The 20168-nt window shown below is 41.9% G+C and overlaps 1 protein-coding gene across 1 annotated transcript; it reads left to right on the forward strand.

Annotated features, from left to right (window-relative positions):
* Positions 1 to 310: 310 nt before the first annotated feature.
* On the forward strand, positions 311 to 19253 carry pik3r2 (phosphoinositide-3-kinase, regulatory subunit 2 (beta)). The gene is made up of 15 exons (XM_070844668.1): positions 311 to 679; positions 10066 to 10158; positions 12092 to 12166; positions 12789 to 12941; positions 14387 to 14597; positions 14761 to 14846; positions 15056 to 15158; positions 15334 to 15432; positions 15568 to 15748; positions 15987 to 16106; positions 16921 to 17063; positions 17187 to 17363; positions 17535 to 17606; positions 17767 to 17937; positions 18324 to 19253. Exons 1-15 carry the CDS (start codon positions 361 to 363, stop codon positions 18529 to 18531), a joined length of 2211 nt encoding a protein of 736 aa, XP_070700769.1. The 5' UTR covers positions 311 to 360; the 3' UTR covers positions 18532 to 19253.
* Positions 19254 to 20168: the final 915 nt, after the last annotated feature.

The raw sequence follows: 20168 nt of genomic DNA on the forward strand, positions 1-20168 counted from the left end.
TGCCAACGCTCTCCCTCTGCTCTATCATCTGGCTCAACCGGGGTATCAAGCTGAGGAAAGTGCACCAGTCCACCAACACCGGCCAGGTCTGAAACAGCTGCAACCGCAGACATAACAGAGCGCTACCTTATCGACTTTTGAAAATGCTTCTAAGCTTCGGGTGACTCTCTCTCCTCCCCTCATTCCCCCGACCCCCTACGCCACCGTACCAACACCAATATCAGAGTTTAGTGACTCAACAGCCTTTTGGTTTCTGAGGAGGATTTCTGTATAGCCGAACCCTGTTGTCGCAGTGGGACTCGTGCTGCAACATCTAATCCTCTACTCTGTGGCCATTTTGATTTTTCTCTCCCTGACAAAATGGCGGCAGAAGGTTTTCAGTATCTCGCCCTCTACGCATTTACCAAGGACCAGGAAGAGGACTTGGATCTGCAGCCTGGAGACCTTCTGACAGTCAGCAAGGCCTCTCTGCTGTCCATGGAGAACTACCAGGAGGGCTGTGTGGAGCAGCCTGAGCGCCTCGGCTGGCTCCTCGGGTACAACGAGCGCACCAAACAGAGAGGCGATTTCCCAGGGACGTATGTCAAGTACGTCGGCCCCGTTAAGATGGCGCTTCCATCGAGTCAACCCAGGTCCCAGCGACCTCTCCCTGCTGCTCCACGACCGGAGTTGTCTCAAGGTAAAAACCTTTTCATATTACTCTGTCCCATGGTTTTTCTCGGCAATGCAGCTGCACGGTAAATGGCATTTTTGTGGTACATTGTGGAGAAGAAAGCTCATAACACGATACCATTGCAAATTGAAATATAGTGTTGTAACATCATACGTAAAGTTTTAGTGAAATGCACAGACCATCTAGTACAGTGTCTGGTTTTACCGAGGAGAATTCCTTTTTCTCTTACCTCTGTAGCCAAATGTTTACAGCGCATTGCCACATCACCGCAACTTTATCAGTCACATTTCTCGCATGTCTTACTTCCCTCTCTCTCCAGTATTTACTGCCTGCTCTTCACTGTCAAATAGAGGTCAAAAAAGGCCCAAGAAATAATATTTTAAATTTCTGTACTTATTTTTTTTATGTTCTGCCCCCGAACATAATTGAAACATTGAAAAGTCGTGCACATTATATTACATACCAACATATTCTATTTTATTAAGGATTAACATGAAAATGAAAGTTATTTTATTCACCACTTTTTTTCTTTTATGACTTTTATGAATCCAGATCTTTCTGGATCCGTCTGTGTAGATGGACTTTTTTACATAGACCTTTTCTTTTCCACAAACAAGTTTTCCTGTGTTGAGAGTTTTATGTAGAGGGCCGTCGACAAATGCTTGAAAATATTGTGCAAAAATGCGCAAATTAAAAAGTTGGTTGGTTGGTGTTACTTGTAAGCCACCTTGGGAGTTTTGATAGGGCTCTCACATTTGGCAGTGACCTCAATTTGACCCTTTAATCTATACTTAAAACACGTCATAAGCCTTACCTCTTTGGAAGCACAGCTAACCAAACTCTCTGCTGAATAATAAAGGACTAATCCATCTACTTACTGGACTCTCCTGTACAGGTCTGGCATTGATTCTGTCCGTCTGTGTGGTCCCCCTTACATTCAACATTAATGTGTCTTTCCAAACTGCATCTGTGCTTATCTGCACAAAAATGTGTGCCTCTCCTTCGCTGTGACTTATTGTTGACCCTACTCAACCACGGGTAAAGAATCCTAAAGGCAGGAGGGGCAACAAGTGCTGTTGTTAACTGTGCTATTGCCAAGTTGGAGATATTGGATATTTGAGTGCATTTTTTGGCACTTGAATGTTAAACTTGCTCACTGACATTGTGAGAAAGACTAATGTTTTAATAAGTGTGTTGCCATTCTGTCTAAATTGAGAGTTATGTAACATTTCAGGGAATATAATGTCACATTTTTTACTCAGAGATACGTGCGCTGTTCTTTCATACCTCTCTTCACTCCTGTGACTTTGGAAAATAGGCACGTCTAATATTTATTCATAATGGTAAGAGCCTACTTTCTTCAGCTGCAACAGCGTCCAACTCAAACATACTCTTGGCATGGATTAGTCGACCTTAGCAAGCGCAACTTCAAGTAAAACTTTGATTTGTTACCAAAGTTCTTCCACACTCCCCAAGATTTCCATCATTTTCTCCTCATTTGCATTCCCCTGCTTTTGGCTTCAGCTGGTTAATTTATTGCTTCCTTGTAAGGGATGCCAGAGAAAAAGGTGCAGAGGGCCAAAATAGATAAATAAAAGTTTTTATATCATTCTGCCTATGAAACCATACATTCCTCCTCTGTGGAAAGCTGTATTCTCTTGTAATTCCCCTGTGCTTTTTATGACAGATGGGATAAGTACCACTCTGAGCACGTAGGCTGTGAACTCTGAATTACCTCAGGTTGAGCCAATTGGCTATTCATCGTGTATAACAAAGTACACTGAGCCTCATTCAGATTCATTAGTTTGAATTCATTTCTCTGTATTTTCGCCAGAGAGTTACAAAAAACAGTGAATGTGCCTCCTGAATTCTTATCAAATGAGATTTCTCTGTGCCAATAAGGTACGAAAAACCTGAGAGTGAAGGAGATGCATTTGAGATTAAGCACAGACTTTGAGGCAGGTGAGGAGGACAACAGTATCCTTGTAGTTTGACAGACAGTGAGACAAACCAGTTGGGCAGCAGGCGTTTGTGTCTGTGATATGGAGAGACAGGGACAGAAGAGCCAAGTGAAACCCTGACAGAGGGGGCTGAGGGGGGGGGGGCAGGGCAGTGGCAGTGGCTGACGGAAGGATACCTTGGCTTAGCACCAAAAGTGCATTGTAGATTAGAAATGGTCAAGCCCAAATTTTACAAATATCATCTTCATTTCCCTGAAGACACAGAGGCCCTGGACGCTGTGTGAATAGAGGTATTGTTAGCGTGGCCCATTTACTGTCCGCAGGGATTGTAACATTTGGCATCAAGGGGCAGCACCATGGCCCACTGGTTAGGAAAGGTTGACCAGGTCACAGGTTTAATCCCAACGTCCAGTTTTAGAGACATTACTTGTGAGAAAGCACCAATGAAAGTGAAAATGAAGTCCTGCAGTAAGTTTGCATGCACACAAGGAAGTGTATTATTGGCAGAAATAATGAAGGAAATCATGACTGTCTTTATATCCTCTGTAGAAACGTGGTCTCTATAAAACCCACCTTTATATGCAGCTGGTCGGTTATCAGTTAAACCTCGATCATAATTTCATCATTTTCTTGCTTTTGTTGTTCGTTTCTGCTCAGATCATTGACTGATGAGTGCCAGCAAAATTACTTATTTAAACTTTATTATTTGTATTTAGTATTTGTTGTACAATTTGATGTAATTTATTCATATTCATTCATAGCTACAGTTCACATTGCCTTTCTTCACTCAACACTGCTGTTAACATGGTACTTTCTCGGTTTGGAGTCATTGTCATGCACGCGTGTAAAACTCTCGGTGGAAAGCCAGTTAGATGTTCACATTTCCAACAAGTCTGGCCTGTTTTACAGAAATCTTATCTTATTATGAGTTTATTTTTTTTATTCCTCATTTGCATTTAAGAAATCGGGTTACTGCAGAATGTCGACAGCTCGGCTGCATAGGTACATGTGCAAATGTAATCTATCTATCTATCTATGATGGACTGTGCTAGTTATACTGATACAGGATTCACCTACACACAAGTGTTTGAGTCGACTTTGTACAGCATGTGTTCCATTACTGTGTGCATTGAAAATGAAATACACATCACTCTCACTGTATTAAAGCAGACTGATCAAACAGAGCAAGCCTGCAATACAAAAATATTGTATTCACATTGGTAAATTCTTTGTTAGAATGAACTTCAGCTGGTAAACTAACACTTTTACAGTGTTGTGGTGCACATGTGGCTTCAGTACACCTCAGAGTGATAGATTTAAGTTCACTTTTGGAGACAAGTTGTGACTAAAATTCAGTTTCACTCCCCAGATACGGAGGCAAAACGTTTTTCAACTTGCAGTAGAAATAATTCTACAAACCCAGAGAGAGTTTTTTTTTCTCTACCCCTCCTTTCTCTCTCTCTCCTCTCCCTGGCCTCACTTTAACTGCCTGCTGAAGTGAACCATGGCTTGGCATTTTTGCAAACTCCTCCCTCTCTCCCTCCCTCTCTCCCTCCCTCCTCTCATTCTCTCTCCTTTTTGCAGCCTCTCTCCCTGATTCACATACACGTCTGATACTGTCTCTGGGCAGCTATAAACCATGTTAGCGGGGCCAGTTCTCAGAAAGGAGAGGCCTCCACTCACTCTCCGCTCCCTGCGCCTTACCAGGAAAACACTTTCAAAGAACTCATGGAGGGGTTGGCAGAGGGGCTGAGACAGTAGAGAAAGTGAATGGGAGAGATATGGAGAGGCTGGAAAGGGAGAGAGACGAAGGCTACATTGTAAGCCAAGGCCACCCCGTCCAACTGCAAATATAGGAACCAGCTGTATTTGGTTTCTCTTCAGACTGTTGTACTATTGTCCTGGAGTTTAGTAAATTTAGCATGTTACAGTTTGCAGAGCTACAGAAAATGGTATTTTCTGGAGCATTTCCAGAGCTGTGAATGTGAACTCATTTAGGCGTGAAGTTGTCTTACTAAAAAATTAATGACTTAAGCAAACCAGAAACAGAGTAAAGTACATTTTGTACAGTTGCTTAATGTAGGCAGTGGAATTAAATCACAGTTCCTGTTTGTTTCTACAAAATGATACCAGGTTATCCAGAGTTGAGAGCTGCATATTTTTCTCACCAATAATAACAGTACCAAACAGCCTATAAACCAAATTATATTACCAATATCTTTTCAAAAGTTTCTACAGCTGTTTTAAATCGCTAAAAACAAGTGAAAAAAGGGAGAAACGAAAGCCATTTGTACTGTTTCTTTTCCTAAGTGTTTGCACATTGATGTTTGTGCATGAAAAAGTGACAAAAGTGAAAGAAGAAAACTTGAACTGAAATGCCTGACTGCGTTCTCTCGTCTGCACAGCTGGCCAGTCGCTGTGTGAAGTGCCCATGAATGTGGGATTGACAGTTTTGGAAAGTTACAGAAATTGTTGGGCGCAGCTGCGTTAACTCTGCACTGGAAAGGTTCGGGGGAGGGGGTTTCAGAAGATGTTCATCAATCCGACAGGCGTTTCGTTTGGAGCACACTGACCCCATTACTTTTAGACTGTAGAGAGTTATATAACACTATGTCCGATTGGACACAATGCTGTGCCGCCATGCACACGATAATAGATGACAAATCACATGTTTTTACAGTCAGAATCCACACAAAACATTTACAATTATGTCAACAAATGCAGCACAGAGTGATCGCCTCATAACTTTAACACAACCATGGAAAGACATGAGGTAGTACACAGCACTAAAACACACTTTAACTACACAACTACAACATTTACATTTCATATCAGCAGAGGAAGAGATGGAACCAACACTAACAGATTTACACACTGGACTGCTGGACATTTGAAATAGCTGGAAGATCGACACAAACTGTATTGATTAAATGTCCAATCCTGGTTTACAGGCACTCAAAAAGCAAGCAAAGTGAGATATCGATACCCATTATCAAACACACAATACGCACACAAGAAATGACCTCACAACTGTACACATGGGCCAGTGAAAGGACAAATCAATCCACTTGGACACCCTTCAGCCAAGTGACGGAGAACAAAAATGTTATTTTCCTACAGCCTCACTTATCCTCGATGATAAGGTGAGCCTCGTGTTACTGGACAACATTAAGTTTCCATAAAAAAAAAGAAATTATTTGTATAAATTAAGTGACATTCTAATGCAAAAGTTATGAATAAGCAGAGGCTAATCTAATGTAGACCGACCTATTTGACCATGAAACAATCTAAAAGTCACGTTGCATGAAACATGTCTCAATCAGCCTGCGATGTGATGTCTCTCTGCATAAATATTTCTTCACAGTGGTGCCTGTAGGCCTCTAAAACCAGATCCAGCGTTGTGGAGAGATCACCTGTGTTTGACATGGTTGCAGGGGCTCACCCGTACACGTGTGGCTTTGAAGCATGTTGTGACAGAGGAATGGATGGTGTGACCGGTCGTGATACATTGCCCGTCTACATGGTTGGGATGCAGTGAGGACATGCAGCAGTGAAACCTGACCAGCAACATACACACTGTTACACACCGTCCGTGAGCCAGACGCCAACTGGCCTTGTCACCACGGTACATAAGAAACACATGCTTGGAGTAACCTGCGTGCGTTAAAAATGTTTTATCCTCACTTGTTGATAAAGGTGTTCACTTTCAAATTAGTGTTAAATGAGAACATCTTGAGGAGAGTGAAACCTTGTGAGGGCAGTTACATCTGGAGAAAATGTTTTTTTTTTTTTTACTTGTAGCTGTAGCTGTGTGGGCTGAATGTTTAGCACCAATGGATTAAAGTGTGAATTAGACAGTGTTTTGTCAAATAAAAGAATGACATTGTGGTAATAGTGATCACGGAACTGCATTCTTCATTTGTAATTTCAGTACTGTTCAGTAAGACAGTCACAAAAATCAGCACAAATCCAAAGTGTTGGCCTTTAAGGGAGGAAAGATTTAAGTAGAGCAGTGATTGAAGTCGTGCTGTATCTCTGCTCTTGCAGAAGCTTCAGTTTCTGACACACAGAGCTCTGAGAGGGAGAATGCAGCAGAGCCAGCTACGTATTACATAAGCATACTGATGCAGGAGATACAGAGCAAATATTCTGCTTCACATAGCTTTGCTTCAACGGGGCTACTTTTGCTTGTCTTGGACCGAGCGAATGTGCCAATACAAACACACAAAGACAGGATCTGCAACATTCGTAGGCCTTCATGTGTCCAGCTTCCTGTGTATATAACACACATCACGTTTGACTTAATGGTTTTGTTCTCTAACACAGATGATGTCGAATAACTTTATTGTGTTTTACTTGCTGTAATCACTTTACCAAAGCATATCTGAGGAAAAACAGCAACCACAGTCCTGAGATCTTGTCTGTCGGATATGCATAAACTGGACTTATAAGGCCTCAAATGCACCAGACCTTGCTTATTAAAGTGCAAGAGTTCTGACCAACACTTTCTGTCATGCCTTTTTCTCTTTATCTCTCCCATTGGCTTCATCTCAGGGCATGTCAAGTCATATGCTTGTCTCCCAGTGTGCAGTCTGCCAAGGAAGTGGTTCTAATTGACTAACGAGTTGCAGTTACTTTATCTCTCCCTCTTTTTCCATACCTTTCCAAAAGCCCTTTTTCTTTTCGAGTGAAGAGAAATAATGTGTTTATATTTGTTTGCCTGTCAGAGTGAGAAAGTTCCCTCCTTTGGGGAAAATACAGCAATCCATTTTTCCATCCTGCTCCTCCACCAAACTATTAGAATACATTCATTTTGAGGTTTTATAGCCCATATTTGTACTTATTATTTCTCCGTTTCATTTGGTTTCCGTGTTTTATTGCCTGCGACCCGCCTAAACACAACCGTATATGAGTTCCATGAGGATAAACTTTTGCTCTGGTGTAGTGAAAAATCAGTGCACTCTGCTTTCTAAAGCAATAGCATTTGCATGTTGCTGCATCTGTATTTATGACGGCCCGGTCTCACTAGACAGTGCTTCTGACAATAATGCTTTGATTAAGTGAAAGCATGAAATTCAGCAATGTGAACAATGAGTTGCAATGAACAGTTTTTCACAGCTGTACGTCAAGACGTTGATATGTGAAAAGGTAAAAACAAGCAAAAGTAAGTTCAGTGGTTTGTGTAGACTGCTGTGGAGACAACATGTTCAAATGCCTAAAACGGCCATTGTTTATGTTTACCTGACACAGACCTCTAGTGGCAGCGTGAATTGAGTCTTTTCTCTGTCATCAGCAAAGGAGGATGTCGTGTGAAATTGTTGTAGAGCCACAAAACCTCTTCGACTGCTTCCAGACCAACCGTAGCGCTGCTTAAAAAGACACTGTCCCCTCATTCATTTCAATGAGACATCTGCATCGGTAATGCAGGTGCAGGTGCAGGAGGCTACGGCAAGAAAATTCAGGGTTGTCCAGCGAAAAAGTTGAAACTTGCTCAACTTTTGCAAAACACAGTGTGATATCATAAGTCAATGCAATCTGCAAAAACATACAAGGTCACATTCATGGTAGAAGACTCTGGAACATGAATGGATTGTGTTAGATATGGATATACTGTATTGTAGCTGCAGGAAGAAATGATTGCCACTGTGATAACAGTTGTTCAATCCTGTCTCACTGTGTTACAAATCACTTTTCAGTGTTTTAGTGTCTAAGACTTCTTAAAACTGAGGATCCTCGACTCAAAATGGACTCCCTGGATTGTAGTTCACCAACACAGCTACTTGCTACTTGCGTTGTTGTAACGTAGTTCTGTTTTTCGGTCTTAACATGAGGTCACGGAGGAGACACAAGAGACTGCTTTTTGCATCCTGTCTCAGTTTTATGCACACAAATCTTTTCGTAAACGTCATATGATGTTTTTTAATACTGATGTTCATGAAGCTCATTGTTTTGGAAGGTTAAGTTAAATGACATATTTTGATGTTTAGTTTGGGTTTGTGATTTTGTGCTAACATGTATGTGAAAACTGTACTGCACATCAGAGAGAGAGGTCCTGCGATGAGAGAAGAGGGGGGAGGGGCCTGCCAGCCAAAATGGCCAACAGGGATAAAGACGAGGCAGAGGTCTGTCTGTGTGCTCGCTAGAGAGCTGGAGACACTGCCAGGCAAAGTTTCCATGTTTAACTGGCAGACATGGAGACAGAGAGAGAGAGCGAGGCAGAGAAAGAAAAGAAAAATGGAAAAAGGGAGATCAAATTAAAACTTAAGAAAAAGAGACCAAAAGGGAGAAAAAGAAACAGAAGGAGCAAAAGAGTAAGTCCAGCAAGAGCAAGAATGCAAGAGAGCAAAGGACAGAGAGAGAGAGAGGGGGAGAGAGGGGGAGAGAGAGGGAGAGAGAGGGAGAGGGGGAACGGAATGTGCTGACGCGGCGTTTCTTGTCTGAACTCCCCAAATTAATAATCAGCAGCGGTTTAGCCGAGCTGTGCCAGGAACAGGAGCCTACTGCCAAGCCCCGGCCAGGGCAGGCCCTCCCTGCTCCCACCGTTACCCCCACCCTTCACCCCTACCCCCCTCACCCCCAGCTCGCAGCCCTGCTCTGGGGCCGAATAGGAGGTGCTGCCTGCCTGCCTGTCCGGGCCGGGCCGGGCCTGGCACACTGCCACAGGGCTTTTGCTTGTTCAGGAGTTTTGATTAAATCCTTTATTGTGCTCCACTCACGCAAAGAGCTAAGGCGAAACACCGAGCAGGACGGAGCGGAGGGGAGGAGAGAAAGCGAGAGGGTAGAAAAGAAAAGGGAAAAAAGAGAGGGAGGGGAGGAGGGGGGAGGGAAATGGGATCTCTCTTTTTTTCCCTCTTGCTTTCTCCTTTCTCTTTCTCTCGGACTGAAAAGATGTTTGATTTAGTCTATGGGGAGTTGTAAAGTAGATAAAGTTTTTGCTCGCCATCAGCAGTCTGTTTTTTTTTTTTTTTTTTTTTTTTGTCCTTTTTTATTTTCACTTCTCTGAATAAAGCCCCTTTCATTCTTTTGTACATTTACTAAATTGTTCTGGTTCTATTATCATACATCTCATCAGCTAGACCTCCAGACTGCAAACCACCACAGTGGCGTGAATCACAAGCTTTAAGTTTTCTCTGTGTTTTAGTTACTGCTACGCAGTTTTTTATTAGAACACTTTTCAAACAAATGCAACGCAGAAGACTGCTGCTGTGCTTTTGCAAAACAGGTGTGCTTCTTGCGAAATGGATACTAAAATCCACCTTATCATATTTTATTGTGTTCCTCACAGGTTTTATATATACTCACAACATTATACACACTCTATATCTCCAACTGCTCCTAGTTAACTGCGCCCTTGTCAGTGCTGCAGCACCCCTGTGGCCCTTCTGAGGCTTTGTGCCAGAAGTGTAACAGTGATTTGTGTTGTTGTTTCAGCTGTTCCTGCACCGGACCTGAGCGAGCAGTTCACACCGCCAGAGACGGCTCCCCCAGCCCTCGTCAGCCTGATCCAAGCCATAGAGAAGAGAGGTATATCCATGTCAATGGCCAACTTATTCGTCTGTTGTCTGTCGCCGCCCCGTCTTTCCGTCTTCGTGCGACTGTCTCCCTCCCGCCATCTGCCTCTTGCTCTCATGCCAGCATTTGCACAAGTGTAGACGTACAGACATGTGGATCCAGTCAGGCAGCCACACAGATATAGCGGTGCACACACAAGTTCATGCACACAGTACCTCCTCAGTTGGTTAGTGGCTTGATATAGATCTTCTGCATTTAATGTGGTTCAAGTCAGAACGGTTCTCGCAGGCCTCACTTAGAGTCCCGCACAGTGGGTTTGATTCACACCATGTTATTAACAAATAGCGCTCAGTGGGACTCCATTCACAGTTTTGCCTTCTTTTTTTCTCTCTGTCTGTTCTCTCACACACATAATCACACACAAACTGCATGTAGGGCTATAACTAATAATTATCTTCCTTATTGACTATTTGCAGATTAAATTCTCTATAAATCACTTAATACTAAAATGTCAAAAAAAATCCAATACAGTGTCCAATATAAAGTCCTCAGATTTTATCTGACCAAAAGTCTAAAACCAAAAGATGTTAATAAGTTTACAATGATATAAAACAGATTGTGACAATGGAACTAGTGAACTTTTGGCATTTTTGCGATTAAAAGATGAATCAATTATCAAAATAGTTGCTGATTTTATACAGAAAATGAGGCAATGCGTGCTAAATTAAACTTTTTAGAGAAAGCAAAATGTATATCTAAAGTTATAATATTTATTTTACAACATGTTTCTGTAACTCTCACCATCTTAGTGTTGAATTGTGACACAGCTTTAGTGTTTTTGTCAAGCGCAGTGATGAAGTGAGTCCATGTAGGAGCCGTTATACCTTAATGATGACGCTAATAAAATCTGTGTAGACAAGCAGACAAGCTATAGAGGGTAGATTTTAAAGATTTTAGATGTGAATCCACTGGCTTTCCACCTGACAGAGATTCTTCTCACGCGAGGCATTAGAAAAGATTTCAATATTGATTCCTACTAGAAGGGCGACAGAAGGTCTGTCTCTGAATGTAAATAATATAATGTAGCAGTAATATTGAGTTACTTCCCAGTGTTGGATGCAAACACAGACTGACCGCCCAGTGTGGTTTTCACAACTATCTGAGAGACTGGATAGTCCCAAGGAATTGCCTCCTAGATGCAAGCTGTCTAGACCTAGTTTTCCTAAATGTTTTTTAAGCCTGGGACCCAGGAAAGAAATGTATTCATTCAGAGTTACAGTGTTTTCTTCAGGGATATTTTCACGAGGTGTGTGGGAAATCTTTCTCTCATGGAACAGTCTTTCTAACAAGGTTTAGACTGTAAAATCTGTTTTCCTTGAGTTTCCCTTATCATTAAAGGATTAAAGTTTTCTGCTGTCTGCTTAAAAGAAGGTCATGATCCTGGGTTTTAAATTTGAGAGAAAAGATCAAACAAAAATGAATCATTTAACACAGGAACATTTTTGGCTCTGCTCTTGTAAATATTGTGCTTGTACAGAAACATTTGAAGCACCAACTCTCCCCCAGCTGGCTGAGTCCTTTCTCCCAGTTGTTGGATGTCAGACTGGAATGAAAATCAGCTGAAATTTATTTCAGCATTTATTTTAGTATCTCCAAAGAAAATATCTGGCAATGTGCTCTGTCACGTACTTGTCCTAAGTCCTTGCTTACCAGCTGACATTGTCCAGCCGGTGATAAAATGTCCGTACTGTTTGTGTCTTCCGTGTCTGTTACACTGCAGTAGATTATCTAGTCCTAGCGAGGCATCCTCTATGTTAGAACAAGCTTCTGGCTGCAGTGTAGGGCTCACATCTGCCTTCATTTTATGAATATTTCTTTTCTACTGTTTGTCTGCTCAGTTGTGCAGCCCGTTACCTAACTGATCTCTTTTGTCTTTCTGTCTCAGGTCTGGACTGCAAGACATTGTACAGAACAACTGGTTCCTCAGGTTCAGACAGCCCAGTGTACAGCCTGAGCTCTGGTACTTTTTAATCTTCATTTTGTTGTTTGATGCATCGTGTGTATAATAATCTATGTTGGTGTTCACATTACATTAGAGCTAGACTTAAATATCACACAGAGAAAATTGCAGCACAGGAATGCCAAAAAAGGTTTGACATGATTTAGAGACAGTGTCACTGTTACACAGTTTTTCCACCAGAGAGCACTAAAGTCTAATAAGTTGATATATCGGTATCATATTCTTGAAACACTGATTCCAGTATCGAACTCAAAAATCCACTAACGACCGAGCTACACTTTACACACTTGAGTGAACTACATATATATGGGATGTTTATGGGATGTTTTATGAGCATACATGTTGTTTTTTAGCAGCACTCTTCATATTTCATAAGGATACAACGGTATAGTTTTCATTTGCATCACTGAAAGCAGTCATCTGCTGTGTGCCACTAAGCGAACACAGTACATCTCACCTGTCTTATATAAATTTGGATTCAACCCACAACAGTCAACAGAATTGAGTGTTGAGGTTCAGGTGTCTTTGTGGTTAACTGATTAAGTTTGGTGGATTTCTTTTTTTACTGTTGCAAGTTGTGCCTAAATGTCAAATTATCTTTGTGTATGTCTTCCGTGTCCAGAGAGTGACATGGTTCAGAACGACGTGGGTCACCTGTCTGAGAGTGTGCTGTGCTACCTGAGAGACCTCCCGTCACCCGTCATCCCGGCCTCTGTCTACCCGCACCTTCAGACTGCTGTCACACTGCAGCAGCAGGCCCTACAGCAGTCTGCAGGTAGGTCTCATCTCATGAGGAAAAGTTGACCAAGCACCCATTTTTCTGATTAAAAAGGGTTCCAGAATGGCTTGTTAATGGACTGTTATTAGAGGTTTTATAAATCACAGATTAAGTACAGATTCTGTGCATTACTGCCGATTTTCCAAAGCACCCCAATTTATTTTACATTAACTTGCTACTTCCAAAGGAATTTCAGTTTATGTCAGTACAACAAGGAAAGCAACTTCAGAGGCCCTGAAACTAATATGCTGTTCATCAGAGTGAACATTTAGCCATCTTTTCTTTCCTTGTTTTGTTAATTGATGAATTGCCAAAGTTACAGTATTGACACTGGGTATTGCAGTGGCAGCTAATATATAAAGTATGTAAATATATATAGATATATATGTATATAAAGTATTGAACTCATGGTCTGTAAACCGTAAACAAACATGGTGTTGGATGTTGGAGCGTAGACACACTAGTAAATTACATACGACCTAAACCTGGAAGTGTAAAATCAAGTTTGTGTTCTCCGTGACGGATTACTCAAGGATTAAGTCTCTGCAAGTTGATGCTCGTACATTTCTAGCATGAACTGAAACCAGTGGCGCCTGGAACTTTGGAAAATATTCATTTATCAATCTAAAAACCCATGGTATGCTTTGGAAAATGGTCTACAGTAATGTGAAGCACACACAATTTGCAGTTAATAGGCTTAAACATGCAAAGCCACCAGAATGGGTCTTAAACAGACCAACTTGTTCCTGTTGTTCTAAGATTTCCTGGCTGCTCTAGATATGCTATTTAAGAAAATAACACTTAATTCTAGAAAATTCTTGAATTAAGTTGATCTGTGCTTGAAGATGGTGAAATAGTCTCATCCTGCTAGATAATGTAAAGTATTTTTGGACCAAGTAATAGAAAACTGTGTCGTTAAGATGGGGATTTTATGCCGTGTAGACAAAAAGGAATAGCACAAGCGCAAAAAACGAGCTGCATGCTGCTGATGTTGTTTTAGCTTATAGAAAGGCACCTTTCATTGCTCCAATAACTCTAATTTAAGTAAAAGAATTGCACGAGGCCTAAACTGAACCTTATCTGCAGCAGCTCGAGGTCATTCGCATGTCAGCGTTGAGAAAATAGAGTCAAGTGTCGGGAGAGGATGAGCTCACTGAGGCATGCTAGAAATGCTCCAGCTGATTCTCCTCTGCACAAAGGACACCATGATTTAATTTCAGATATATACTAGTCTTATTTACAGATACATGCTTTGCTTTCTCTGTACATTTTTAGGAATAATGAAATGGAGTTTTAGATGCAGGCCAAACAGTCTGTACAAATACCTCAGTACACCTTTCTTGCTTTTTACTCTCCTCAGATTCATCTCATGGGGTAAAACCTGATAAAACTGTTACAGCAGTTTTATGTATAGATCATGTTCATTTTAACTTCTCTTCCAGATGGTGCAGTCGGTGGAAGCCACGACAGAGAGGTAAGCCTGGTCCTTGAGAGCTCCACCACCGTCCCTCTCCATAACCGTCTCATCCTGCAGTACCTCCTCACACATCTGGCCAAGGTCACCCAGGCACAGGCCAGCAATGGCCTGGACACACACACGCTGGGACAAATCTTTGGACCGCTGCTGGTACAGACCGGCCCCTCTACCCCTTGGTTAGTTTTGGTTGATCAATATTTTACACAGTACTAGATACTATCGAGTGTGTACAGTTGAAGAGTTGTGCATCTTGGAGTTGTTCTGTGAAGGCTACAAAAGTAAATGAGCAAATATAGAGTTTGAATTTCTCTGTTAAGCTGACCATTGATTGATATGCAGGTTGTCGCTGGATGAGGAGTTCCCTGCCCTTGTGGTGGAGAGGCTGTTGATAGAGAGAACTACAGAGCAAGACCTCACTCCTCCAGGTGTGTTATTTTTAGTACGGCTGTGCAGAACCATGTTTGTGTTATAGTGCAGCGCAGAGACATTTTCATTTATACGCAGTACAACGTTGATTATGTTAGCTTTTCTTAGAAGGACTTGACATGTTAAGTGACTGTTTGGATCCATTCCCATTCATTTAAAATACTTTTTAAAGTGACCTTTGTGTGTTCACATGTGTGTCTTTTTCCAGTTCTTCCAGCAAAGCCAGTCAAGTCAAAGATGGCACCGTCAGCCATGACAGACACAAGCTGCCTGCTGACTGACGCTGAGTGGTACTGGGGAGAAATCTCAAGGTAATGTCCTGTAAATTAGATTATTGTGAGCAATGCCAGTCCACTCTATACGAAACAGCTTCCAGAAATCATTGTCTCTTGTTGTACCTATTTATGATCCTGGAAACGTTGTCATCATTTTACTGCTCACGGTTGGTGTTCATGAAGTAACTAGTGCATGTCATCATGTTTGCAGAGAGGAGGTGAATGAGAAACTGCGAGACACTCCAGACGGCACCTTTCTGGTCCGAGATGCCTCCAGTAAACTGGAGGGCGAGTACACTCTCACCCTCAGGTAAAGCAACACTTTCTAGCATTGACATTCTGTCCCCACACCAGTTTGAGCCACATTTGAACAGGCTGAATAGCTCAACTATAGAAATAAAAAATAATGTGATATTCAATTTTTTTAATTTGTCTCCCCCTGCAGGAAAGGGGGGAACAACAAGCTGATAAAGATTTACCACAGAGATGGAAGGTACGGCTTCTCAGAGCCTCTTACCTTCCTGAGCGTGGTGGAGCTCATCAATCACTACCGACATGAGTCCCTGGCCCAATACAATGCCAAACTGGACACCAAGCTTCTGTACCCGGTCTCCAAATACCAACAGGTTTGTTAAGCTGCACACTGTGTAGCAGTTTGTTGATTGAAGCAAGAGTCTTCAAATACACTTGGCAAACTTTGCATCATCACATTCGATTGCAAGCAAAATCCCCCTGAGAGCTTCCTTTGATTTCCTTTGCAAAGTTGATGCTGAAGTTTTCAGAAATAACATTAACTGTTTGAAATGGGTTTCATTGTTCCAGTCCTCAAAGTGGTGATTTTGCTCTCATCTGCCTTTTGCTCAGTTGGTGAAGGAGAACAGTATAGAGGAGGTGGGCGAGCAGCTGAAGGTGTATCACGAGCAGTACCAGGAGAAGAGCCGCGAGTACGACTCCCTGTACGAGGAGTACACGCGAACCTCACAGGTAGGAGTTCAACACACAGACACACACACATGCACATTGCAATAAATCTTACATTGTTTCTTATGCATAGAGAACAGAAGATAAGATGAAAGTAATTATTCTACATTGGAAATCTGGTTATAGCCACAGGAAATACAGTAGTATTAGAATTAATCTAGGTTATATAATCCTGCATATCTAACAATGTTTATTAGAATATATCCGACACATTACACAAATAGAAAATATTTGGAAAAAAGACCATTTGATAAAAATTTTATTGATTATTTTAACAATTTACAAAATGCAAAGTGAGCAAACTCAAGAAAAATCTTAATCAGATCAATATGTGACCACCCTTATGCTTATGCTGTTTTGAGCAGCCTAAATTCTTTTAGGTACACTTGCACAAAGTCAGAGATTTGGTAGGATCATAGTGAGGTGTATGATTAACCAGTTATACCAAACAGGTGCTAATGATCGTCAGTTTCATATGTAGGTTGGAACACAAGCCAAACTCTGTTTCATGTCTCAGATCAGACACCATGACAAGACTGAGCACAGAAACAAGACACACAGTAGTTATACTTCATCAGTAAGGTCTCTCCCAGGCAAAGATTTCAAAGCAGACTGGGGTTTCAGTGTATAGTAGTCTATGTGTATATGTGTGTATATGTATATGTTTATTTATGTATACACTCCCATAAAGCCTACATAAGGTCATGATGGGTAAGGCAGTATGGATCTGGCTCTCTGTTCCTAAATGACTAAATGAACTACAATAAACCATCAAATGGACAGTCACCATCTGTGTCTCTGTCCCTCTTTTCATCAGGAGCTGCAGATGAAGCGTACAGCCATTGAGGCCTTCAATGAGACCATCAAGATCTTTGAGGAGCAGTGTGAGACTCAGGAGCGCTACAGCAGAGAGTCTTTGGAGCGATTCCAACGCGAAGGCAATGAAAAAGAGATTCAAAAGTAAGTTTATTGTTTGTGTGTGTGCATGGGATTCTTAATAATCGTGGTTTAACTTCAGAAGCATTTTGTTTAGTATTTGAAGAACACATTCGGAGACCTCATTATTTTATTCTGTCAAATCAGGATCCAGAGCAACTCAGAACGTTTGAAGTCCCGTGTGAAGGAGATCCACGACAGCAAGCGTAAGCTGGAACAGGACCTGAGACAGCAAGTCTCTGACAACAGAGAGATCGACAAGAAGATGAACAGCCTCAAGCCGGATCTCATGCAGCTCCGCAAAATCAGAGACCAGTACTTGATGTAAAGACAGTTAACTTTTCTGTGTTTTGATTTCAATTAAGAGAATATATACATACACACGCAGCAATATAACTGCATATAGCTTGTACACTCACCCATGAGATCTTGCGTATACGTTGTGTGTACCTGGTAAATTGTCACTATCAAGTCTGTGGTGTTCTGGCTTCGCAGATGGCTGACACAGAAGGGGACAAGGCAGAAGAAGATCAATGAATGGCTGGGCATAAAGAACGATGCTGATGAGTGAGTGTTTCAGATGAACTAACAGCTTCAGCAGCTCGTGCTGTGACGACCTGGTGCTGTAGTATCTCCACCTGTAATTCAGGGAGTGGTTGGAGCTCAGTGTTTTGTCGGTGATATGACGTGTGATTGATTGTCTGCTGCTTTACTTCTGTGTTTCCAGCTCCTACTCACTGGAGGAGGACGAGGGTTCACCCCACCATGATGAGTGCACCTGGTATGTGGGTGACATCAAACGCACCCAGGCTGAGGAAATGCTGAGAGGCAAATGTGACGGAACCTTCCTCATTCGTGAGAGCCAATCACAGAAGGGCTCCTACGCCTGCTCAGTAGTGTAAGTTGAGTTTATACTTTGCATTCAAAAATCTGTCCAAAATGTCTTTGCCATTGTTCAGAAGACAGTATTGTCTGTTTTGTAGTACGATGATGTATTTCTTTATCAACCTAAATAGCTGACCAGATGTAGACAACGTTAGTTTAATAGCAGATATCCCACAACTATTTTAAACTATCATATACCAATTAACATACATTGTCACAATAACCACTAATCCTCTAGCTATGATGGGCCCACTGCACAACCTGAGGCAGGCGTAACACCTTAACACAAAGTGTTAAGAGAAGTATATGTACAGTACGGACACATGTATACACTGACAACATATTACTTTGAGGACAATGTAGAGCACCTGTAGAAATGATCCCTGTCCTCTTTTCCAGTGTGGACGGTGACACCAAGCACTGCGTCATCTACAAGACAGCCACAGGTTATGGATTTGCTGAGCCCTACAATCTGTACTCGTCCCTCAAAGACCTGGTGCTCCACTACAAAAACGTCTCTTTGGTCCAACACAACGACCAGCTGAATGTAAATCTAGCCTACCCAGTCCTGGCCCGCTCTCAGAACCAGAACCAGCACCCCAGATGAATTATTCACCAGCAGTGTTGGATGCCAACCAGGGTGGGGAAATACATTTTTTTTACTCATATGCATTGGGGAAGAAATAGACCTCAACAGTGCTTTTTTTTGTCTAAGTGGCGATAAAGGACTCAACAGCCCTGATTTACAGTTCATGTACCTTTTTAGCTGGAGACTGGTGCTTATTTCCCACACCGTCCCCAGTCCAGCAAAGAGCACTCCTTGCTATCAGCATGGCTTCAAAGTAAGCACACTACCACCAGTAACGAAGCACTGTACAGTTAGTCTGGCTGATGCAGTGAGTTTTCCGTTGAGGACAGAGTCGCATCACCTGGCCATGACTCTTCAGTCAGTTGTGAAAAACAAGTGTGAGAAATTCACAAAGGAAAAACCTTTGATACAGAGAAAAACTGACTAAATTAGTTTAAAGAAGACAAAATAAGCACACAAAAATGTTGTTGTCAGGAACGTGTCAAAGAGGAGAGAAACCAGATGGTGGGATGATGGTGGGAAAATTTACAGGAGGCACTTTTGCTTTTTTGCCTTGAACACGTGAGAACTGTCCATAGACAAAGGCCCGATCTGTCATCCCCAGACTGCCTGCGAACTCTCCGTCGACAAAAAGCCTGAGCTGTCACCCACTGAAAGGACTGGCTTGGCTAAAGCAGGCTGCTCGCTTCACACCTAAAGGCGGCTGAGAAACCGTGGACCAGGCGGGTGTAGTCACTGGAGCCGGGATGGGGAGGATGTGGGAGGGAAAGGGAGAGAAATAGCTGGGGTTGATGATTTTAGGGTTTTTTTAAAAACAAGATTGAATTTAAAGCTTGCTTAAGTGCCATAGTAATAGCTTTGAATGACCACAAGCCTGTGTCTCTAGAACCAGGGGGCACGCCGAGGTTGAAAGAAGGAAGGAGGAGATGAGCGGCTGTCGACATAGACAAAGCTTTAAAAGATACACACACACACACACACATATAGGTATATTTTTTATGAAATGATCTTTATTTCCAACTGCTTGTTGCTCTCTCTCTCTCTCTGTGGGCCTCTTTGAATTGACGTGGTACAACATGCAGTAAATGCTGTATTACAGGAAAGAAATGCATGGTACATATTTGGTATATTGTGAATACAGAATTACTTCTTAATCACAATACACTAGATGGAGAGGTACAAAGATAAATGCAGTTCCACATGATTCAGTTTTCCTTCCAAAAATGGAAATTGTGGAAAAGCTCCTGCATCAGACGTCTCTTTGTTTCAGACTTCTTCCTTCTTTTTTCATCCTCTTCAATACTGTAGCACCTGTAGCCATTGACTTAACTGTTAGTGCTCCTCTTATGTGTCTTGTTTCTATATACAAAAGACACTTGCAGAGCATCAATCTATGTGATTATTGTATCTTTGGTACTGTATTTGCCTCGTCTCTAGTTAGATTAGACTGTTTTAGCGGTACAATGTCCTTGCAGATGTTTATTGTTGTTTTTTTTTTATGCAGATTTACTCACGGTACATCCTGCTTCCCGCCCTTGCGCTTGACTGTTCATTTTATCACAAGCTTGACTCACAGAGCTGTAGAACATTGATGTATTAAAAAAGGAAAGCAGTAATATAACTCATGTACAGTATACTCAGACACAGATGCAGTC

Source organism: Pempheris klunzingeri, chromosome 15 (genome assembly GCF_042242105.1).
Source record: "Pempheris klunzingeri isolate RE-2024b chromosome 15, fPemKlu1.hap1, whole genome shotgun sequence".
NCBI classification, from domain to species: Eukaryota; Metazoa; Chordata; class Actinopteri; order Acropomatiformes; family Pempheridae; genus Pempheris; species Pempheris klunzingeri.